This window comes from Misgurnus anguillicaudatus, chromosome 5 (assembly GCF_027580225.2).
Source record: "Misgurnus anguillicaudatus chromosome 5, ASM2758022v2, whole genome shotgun sequence".
NCBI classification, from domain to species: domain Eukaryota; kingdom Metazoa; phylum Chordata; class Actinopteri; order Cypriniformes; family Cobitidae; genus Misgurnus; species Misgurnus anguillicaudatus.
The window spans coordinates 30,527,805-30,535,783 of NC_073341.2; the positions used below are offsets into that span (position 1 = coordinate 30,527,805).

At 38.6% G+C, this 7,979-nt stretch overlaps 2 protein-coding genes across 3 annotated transcripts; one reads left to right on the plus strand and one right to left on the minus strand.

The window, feature by feature from the left end:
* Positions 1-562: 562 nt before the first annotated feature.
* On the minus strand, positions 563-4,984 carry lrriq3 (leucine-rich repeats and IQ motif containing 3). Of its 2 annotated transcripts, XM_055167716.2 has the most exons (9): positions 4,938-4,984; positions 4,329-4,354; positions 3,861-4,159; positions 3,465-3,785; positions 3,251-3,381; positions 3,031-3,169; positions 1,782-1,853; positions 1,594-1,702; positions 563-1,522 (listed from the first exon to the last, which is right to left on the minus strand). In XM_055167716.2, exons 3-9 carry the CDS (start codon positions 4,131-4,133, stop codon positions 879-881), a joined length of 1,689 nt encoding a protein of 562 aa, XP_055023691.2. In that variant the 5' UTR covers positions 4,134-4,159; positions 4,329-4,354; positions 4,938-4,984; the 3' UTR covers positions 563-878. The 2 variants fall into 2 exon arrangements, with proteins under 2 accessions (XP_055023691.2, XP_055023692.2); XM_055167717.2 differs by lacking the exon at positions 1,782-1,853.
* On the plus strand, positions 4,385-7,966 carry fpgt (fucose-1-phosphate guanylyltransferase). The gene is made up of 4 exons (XM_055167715.2): positions 4,385-5,011; positions 5,278-5,445; positions 5,853-5,945; positions 6,427-7,966. Exons 1-4 carry the CDS (start codon positions 4,939-4,941, stop codon positions 7,809-7,811), a joined length of 1,719 nt encoding a protein of 572 aa, XP_055023690.2. The 5' UTR covers positions 4,385-4,938; the 3' UTR covers positions 7,812-7,966.
* Positions 7,967-7,979: the final 13 nt, after the last annotated feature.

Consider the following 7,979-nt stretch of genomic DNA (forward strand, 5'->3'; position numbering starts at 1 on the left):
TGGGAATGATTTTTGATTGCCTTTAACAGTATGATTCAGGGTTCCCACACTGTAGTTAACTTCAATTTCAAGGACCTTTCAAGTACTTTCCAGGTCTAATACCCTCAAATTCAAGGACTAAATGTGGGGACACATTTCAAGTGAGAGCAAGGTTACATTGTGTTACCTTTTAAGATACATTGTTACAGTTCCATTTCGAGGGAACTCGTGCTGCGTCACTGCGGTGACACTTTGGGGACGCCTCCAGGGGTAAGTGCGTCTGAATGTGTAGATCAAATTCAACCAATGTTGAGGCTTAACGACAAAGACAGGGTGATGTGGGAGCCAGGAAGTATATCGCTATCTGAAATATTGCCAAAGACGGCGTTACAGGGACACAGGAAGTATGGCAAAGGAAACGCAGTGTCTCGTTCCCTTCTCAGGAAACAAGAGTTACATACGTAACCCGAGACGTTTTCATGTGTCAAACACAACTGCAAAAAAGCATTTTGGTATGAATCAACATTTGCATACAGAAGATATAAGCATAAAAAGTCTAGAATTTTTATGATATTATCAGGGAATAATATGGATTTTTTTCCAGAAAACCTCTTGCATAAAATAGATTCAAGCACTTTTAATGACCTGTATCTATACATGTATATTTTCAAAAACTTTCCAGGGCCTTGTATTTTTTTCCCAAGATTCACAAAGTTTCAAGGATTTTAAGGACCTGTGGGAACCCTGGATGTTAGAAGAAAAGATGCCAGTGTACATAACACAATGTTTGCAGATATCACATATCTTTCCACCATCAGAGGTACCACAAGCATACTTAATTTGACTACTACTAAACATTATATTCAAATTTTCTTTTTTGGTTGTTCAACATGACCCATTCATGCTGCATGATCATGCTTTTCTTGTTGGTTTCCATGTTTCTTTGTTCTGTTGTATCTAAAAACAACCCTGGCTATTGAGTTATGTTGTCTGCTGAAGCTGTGAACCATCTCCTGCTCTCGTACCTTCCGTCTCTTGTCTTCCACGAACTGTGCGTTTTTGTGACGTGCCTGTTGGATGTCCTCGTCTCTTTTGGCTCTTTGTAGACTGAGAGTTTTGTCTATGTCCACTTGGTCACTCTTTTGGCGAAGGCGTGCCTCTGTCCTCCGAGCCTCCATGAAATCATCTCGGTGGCCCTTGGCAACCTCACGGTCAAATTGCTGCTCGGTTACATTCTCCGCCAGGTGCCTCTGCATCTCGGCCTTCTCATGCGCTCTGTGGGCTTTATCAATGACTCTGAAAGTAGTAAAGCTGATGGTGCCATGGCAGTGACCAATCAGATGTTTCACTGAAGTAATTGCAGGTGAGTGAGGCTGTGGACCAGGCCTCTGGGTGTGAAGATGTCTGATGGTGTCACGGATCTCCTGTGCCATGGCATTACGGGATGTTAATGTGTTACTCGATGGCACAGTCTGGTGGACTTTCATTCCCAAAACACGAAATGCTGTTTCCTTAATGTCTTCATTACCAGTCACTTTGGCATCTAGATTAGAGTAAATCAAATAAGTCTTTCAAAATGTATCATTAGTTAACTTAAAGCAATATTTATTGTACCTTGGTTAGATGCGTTTAGTTCTGACTTTAGAGGTTGAGAGGTGATGTATGGTGAATTTGTGTCCTTTTGGCTGTCAGATGGTTTAGCATTTGTAGCCTCAAATGAAACCTGCATAAAAGTGACTAATGCATGAGTTGTAGTTTAATTTAAATACCAAATTTATAATTTTTCAATACTTTAATATTACCTCAGAGTAACCAGCTTGCATCAGTTTATTTAAGTCCACATTAAGTCTTTTAATATGTACATCTGTCTTCTCCTAACGTGACAAACATTACAACAAAACCAATAAAAAATGCAGTGCATTAAATTAATGTTTTTAAAAACTTTTAAAAACAAAATTGTGTCACCAACTCAAATCTTTAGGAAGATTATAGGTCTAGCCTGAATTCTTGTATATAAATTGTCACGCATAAAAGATTAGAAAATATCATTATTTACCCTCATGTGGTTTGCTAGTGATAGACTATCTGTGAACACAGCAGCCACATATCGGCCGACGCCGATACACATAAAACTCGCAAAAATTGGCCCGATATATCTGCCAGCTGATATATCGGGCTAATTTTTGCGTGTTTTATGTGTATCGGCATCGGCCGATATGTGGCTGCTGTGTTCGCAGATAGTTTTATCCGGCATTATTTACAGACAGAGTGTTGGAAGCCGCAAGCGATTGCAGGTCATGTGATTAAAAACAACCAACCAATCCATGACAACATTGAAAGCTCGGCCTAACAGCTGATCATAGCTGGACAAAGCGGATTTTTATTTCTCATCTCTATATATATTTGTAGTAGTAAAGTGCTAGAAATCAATTTCCTTTGCTGACGAGATCCTCGTCATTGTGGAAAGCGCAGTTTATGGTTCCATAGCACCCTCACCTAGGTTTACTATTTGTTAAATATAGTTTTTTTAAGTTCAATAAATGTTACTTTTTTAAATTGAGACTTTTTATGATGTAAATTGAGTGAGCAAAAGCAGTATCGGCTCCAAATATCGGCTCAAAAAAAAAAAAAACGGCAGCCTGTATCGGTAAACATTGCATTTGGAAAACATTTGGACGTTTTTTGTTTACTATGGGAGTGCATGGTGTTTGGGGTGATCACCATTCACTCCTATAGTAAACAAAAAACTTCCAAATGTTTCCAAATGCAATGCTTAAAAAATCTGATCACTCTAATCACCATGCACTCCCATAGTAACCCAAAAACCCTTTGAGCTTCAAAATGACCAAAAAGTGTTAAATAAATAACTATTTCACTTTAAAGTGTCCTGAAAACATTTACTCTTGCAGTTGGATCTGCATTTGAGTTATAAAGAACAAAAAAGACAATGGATGTTCAAAAATATACATTTTTGGGAGAAATATCACTTTATGTGTAACTATCTCAAATTGTATCTCTATATGTAGCTCGTTTTATCTGACATATACATACCGACACACAATGGTTATTATTGTCCTCCTCCATGATTTCCTGAGATTGTGGCGATACCTGCTCTTTTTCTGCATTCACTGGTTGAGTGGAAATGAATGATTTCTCCGGCCATGTCCGCTTCTTTCCACAAAGACTAATTCTAGACATTTAACAAATATTTAACATTCATGTATTATTATAAGCAAATGTCAAAATACCAAAATGATTGCAACATATTTACCCAAGGTGCTTTCTAATTAAATAGCCTCGAATCCAGCGCTGTATAATAAGTGTAGGGCAACAAAAGGCCTGAATCCTGTTGATCTCTGCGATTAATTTATACACAGCTTTTAACTCTGTCTCAAATGAATCCTGAAGAAAACATTAAACTATCCTGTAGTTTGTACATAAACACAAAATAACCATACAGACCAAAGTATATAATGAGCACCAACCGGCTTTGACGAATACAGATTGACATGAAAGTGTTGTTTCATTGCTTTAAATTGAAAGGAAAGGGACCAGTTTTGAATAATTTCTTCATCAGAGATAACATAGTTGTCCAGGGCCTTCAGTGACCATATGTTGTTTACCACGCAGTGCCTGTAGTTTTTCTTTAAACTGAGTGGCGTATCAAAGAGAGTTAATGCTGTCAGGTTTAAACAGCCAGACAAGCCATTAATATCATCCCAGGTTGCCATGTTGTTGTCGTGAAGATACAGAAGTTGCAATTCTTTCAGTTGACTCCAACATGAAGCATCAGGGAGCTGAAGAATCTAAACAGGAACATGCTTATTAGTAATTTGTTCACCTTAACGCAAATCAGAAGGTAATGAATGGAAATGAAATACCTGATTTCCTTTAAGATCTAATTTAACCAGGTGTGTGCATTCCATCACAGCTTCAATCCTGGTCAGAAAGTTGTCAGCCAAGATGCAAATTCTCAGTGATCTGCAACATCCGATCTGATCCAGATTCTTCAAAAGCAAGCGGCTCAGTTTGACCATCACAATATCATGAAGACACATGGCTTTCTCATCCTTTGATTTCCAGTAGCCATGATCCAGAATGAGAGACTGAGAACAGCTCACTAAATAGGTCCAGTAAGCTTTTAGGGAATCCATCACACTTTGTGAAATCGTGAATTGATCTTCAAAAAAATTTTAAATAATTTTTACATCATTTGTTGCCATTATAGTAGGCACTTCATATTATTAAATTATTATAGAATTATAATATTCTTTCCAATTTGTGTTTCACAAAATAATATTTGAAAAAAAAAACAACTACAAACTGCAAACTACAAAAGAAGTTCTTACCAAGCGTGCCTGGCTCTTGTTGCCTCCTGTAAAATTGCAATATAAAAGTTGCTATGACAACACTTTTCTAAATACAAGCTTCTCTGAGCATTTTCTTACAGTTTTATAAAGATCACAGAATTATAATAAAATGAAAATTTATTTAAATACGGAAGGTTGAATAATAGTTTTCGATTAATGTAGTTAATATCGTAATTTTGGTTTAAGAGAGAGAAAATGCGTGTTCGACTTCATGCGGTACTGCGCAGACCTATCGGCATATGACATCAAAGTACCGCGAGAGTGAATAAAAACCGTGCTTTCGAATCGCTCTCGCGGTCTTTTGATGCATGGGATACGTAAGTCTGCGCAGAACACGCCAAAAGAGACGCTATGACGTGTGTTGGTCACATGACTTAACCCGGAACTGCACATGTACAAAAAGTTAGCTGAGATGTTTTATATCTGACAGTTTAAATGACTTTTCAAAGCATTTTAATAAAGTGATACGCGCGGACGTTTTTTCAATGTCATCGTATAAATTAATAGTTAAAAATATAACCACGTCAAAATAGTTGTTTGCTTCAATGATTTAGATCGGTAGAGGTTTGACTGGTTGGACTTGCTCACCATGGCAGACCGCGGAAATGTTCACTTGCAGAAGTCCACAAAGGAAAAACTCGACAAATTCAATAAAATCAGAGGTACATTTCCCAATAAATCTTCATGCAGGTGCATCCTGTGACCACTGAAAGAATTAGCACGTTCAGAAGTATTATGGAAAATTGGCAAGTTGACCTTACACAGGTTCAAAAACAATGGGACGTGTAAAGAACAAAACCCAGAATCACTATGGCACTTTTGTGATACTTTAATAAGTGTAAAATTGATATTTTTGTCTAATATATTATTTTGTGTTATAAAGATACTGTTAAAATTCTGTAAGAATATCTTGAGTTTTTCTCCACAGGTAAAGCAGTTCAGTCTGGTGCATTCTGGGATCTTGTGGTCATTACTGCAGTGGATGATGATCAGAAATCTGCATATGAAACTCAGATTGCTGAGAAGCTGGAGAGGAAAGAACTTCCTCTTGCCATCAATTACCACGTGTTTGCAGATCCTCCAGGATGCAAGATAGGTAAGATTTGGTAGAAAAGCTGGTAGAAAATTGTGTTAAAGTGATAGTTCACCCAAAAGCACACAGTTGACGGTACCCATTGAATTCCATCGTATTTGTTTTACTACTATGGAAGTCAATGGTTACAATCAGCTGTGTGCTAACCATTATTTATCAAAATATCTTCTTTTGTGTTCATCAGAAAAAAAGGAATTCATACAGTTTAAAACAACATGAGAATTTTAATTGTTGGGTGAACTATCCCTTTAACAGCCAAAAGGTCATGCATTTGATCTCGCCTCCTGATAAAATGTATTATTTGTAATGCACTGTAAGTCCCTTTGGATAAAAGCTTTTGTCAAATGCATAAATATAAAACCCTCTTCATTGACATGTTTAGTAAATATATAACTCATCTGTTCACACAGGTAACGGAGGATCTACGTTATATTCACTTCAGCGCCTTAATGATAAATATGGCAAGACTTTGTCAGGATTTAAAGTTATTCTCATACATGCAGGTACTGTCTTTGTTAATATAGTAACTATTTATTTGTACAGAGTAAGGTTTTTTGCAGTGGCGGCTCGTGACTGCTCATCCGAGTGGCGCAAATTCAAAGTGGGTGTTCGGCGTGTCATATGTGTTGCTTGCATAACACATATTTTGAAATAAGGAACCACACACATGACGGGCTACATACATATTGTGACGAACTTCGCATCGAGTGCCCACAAAAAATAAATCACCGGCCGCCACTGGTTTATTGTACTCCTGTATAGCTCAGTGGCTCAGAGCATTGCATTAGCTGTGCAAAAGATCATGGGTTCAAACCCAGGAAACACATTGATAAAAAAATGTGTACCTTGTAATGCACTGTAAGTCGCTTTGGATAAGTTGTTGTGTGATAATAGAGATGAATAAAAAATATCAGTTGTAATGAATGCAAAGCAAGTATTTCAGATGCAAAATAATTATCTGTCTGTTCAATGTCATACATGCAGGAGGATTCAGTCAGCGTTTGCCCAATGCCAGCGCCCTGGGTAAAATATTCACTGCCCTGCCCTTGGGCAACCCTTTATATCAAATGCTAGAGCTCAAACTTGCTATGTATGTGGATTTCCCTTCACACATGAAGCCGGGGGTACTGGTAACCTGTGCGGATGACATTGAGCTCTACAGTGTTCCTGATCAAGAGGACATCGTGTTTGATAAGTCGGGTTTTACTGCGCTAGCACACCCCTCACCTCTGTCCATCGGAACCACACATGGAGTTTTTGTTCTAGAACCAACAGAGGAACCCAAAATCTGTGACATGGAATATAGAACTTGCTCTCAATTTCTGCACAAGCCAAGCATCGAGAAGATGCACAAATTTAAAGCAGTCTGCAAGAGAGATGGACAGGAGTTTGTTTACACCGACAGCACCTACTATGTTGATTATGGGACTGCAAAGACACTGATGACCTTGTTAAGTGAAATCGTCCCTCTGACGTGTGAAATCGATGCCTATGGGGATTTCCTTCAAGCCCTTGGACGATTAGCTACCGTGGATTATACTGAAAACATAGTTAATGTCACAAAGAAGGAAAACAGCCTCGTTGAGGTCCGCAAAAAGATTTTTCATCGTCTTAAAGGCACAGAGCTTAATGTAATTCTGCTAAACAACTCCAAGTTTTATCACCTCGGCACCACTGAGGAATATTTGTTCCACTTCACTTCTGATCCCTGTCTCCGAACTGAACTCGGCCTCCTCTCTTCGGCCTTTAGTACCTGCTCCACATCAGAGTCATTGGAGAAAACTAGACCTTGTGTAATGCACAGCTTTCTACACCCAAGTGTGACTGTATCACCAGGAAGTGTTGTGGAATACTCCAGGCTTGATGATGAGGTTAAAGTTGGTACCAGATGTATCATCAGCAGCTGCTGGATCAGCTCAGGTCTCTCTGTGCCGAGTGACACATTCCTGCATTCTCTCTGTGTCAACCTGAATGGGAAAATGGGCTTTGTGACTCTGGTTTTTGGTGTTGAAGATGATCTGAAGAAAAATGTGGCCAGCCCGGCTGATATGAAGGCACTGAACTTGTTCAAGGTCAGTCTGGAGGACTGTGTTGGACTCTGGGGGTTGTCTCCAGAGAAGGTCAGGTTTTCCGGAGACAGATCCGCATGTAGTTTGTGGAACGCCTGTATTTACCCAGTGTGTTCAGATCTGAAGGATTCTCTCATGATGTCGCTGGAGATGGTGAATGCCCTGGATGGTGGTTCCGAATTTACTTTACCCAATAATATCACACTCACTTCTCTGCAGGAATCTTTGCAGAACAAGAACTTGGAGGAAATGATGAAATTTAGAAAAGTACTTTATGAAGACATTCTCAAGGAGTCATGACATTAATGTATTGACTTTACAATAATGCATCAATGGATGCTGACAAATTTGCAGTTTTATAATTTGCAACTTTGTTGTGCTTGCACAATGACAATAGGGTGATTCTCGTGAAATCCAGATTTAGAAGGTGTCCAGCATCAAAATTTGTTGCACATATAAGATAACATG

Bases quoted from the DNA above. Each gene is read 5' to 3' on its own strand.
- lrriq3 (XM_055167716.2), bottom strand. From the start codon at position 4,133: ATGGATTCCCTAAAAGCTTACTGGACCTATTTAGTGAGCTGTTCTCAG. The intron at 3,382-3,464 runs GTTGGTGCTCAT...TGTTTTCTTCAG, and splicing joins ATCTGTATTCGTCAAAGCCG to GATTCATTTGAGACAGAGTT. The intron at 3,170-3,250 runs GTAAATATGTTG...TTAAATGTCTAG, and splicing joins TTAATTAGAAAGCACCTTGG to AATTAGTCTTTGTGGAAAGA.
- fpgt (XM_055167715.2), top strand. From the start codon at position 4,939: ATGGCAGACCGCGGAAATGTTCACTTGCAGAAGTCCACAAAGGAAAAA. The intron at 5,012-5,277 runs GTACATTTCCCA...TTTTCTCCACAG, and splicing joins CAAATTCAATAAAATCAGAG to GTAAAGCAGTTCAGTCTGGT. The intron at 5,446-5,852 runs GTAAGATTTGGT...CTGTTCACACAG, and splicing joins TCCTCCAGGATGCAAGATAG to GTAACGGAGGATCTACGTTA.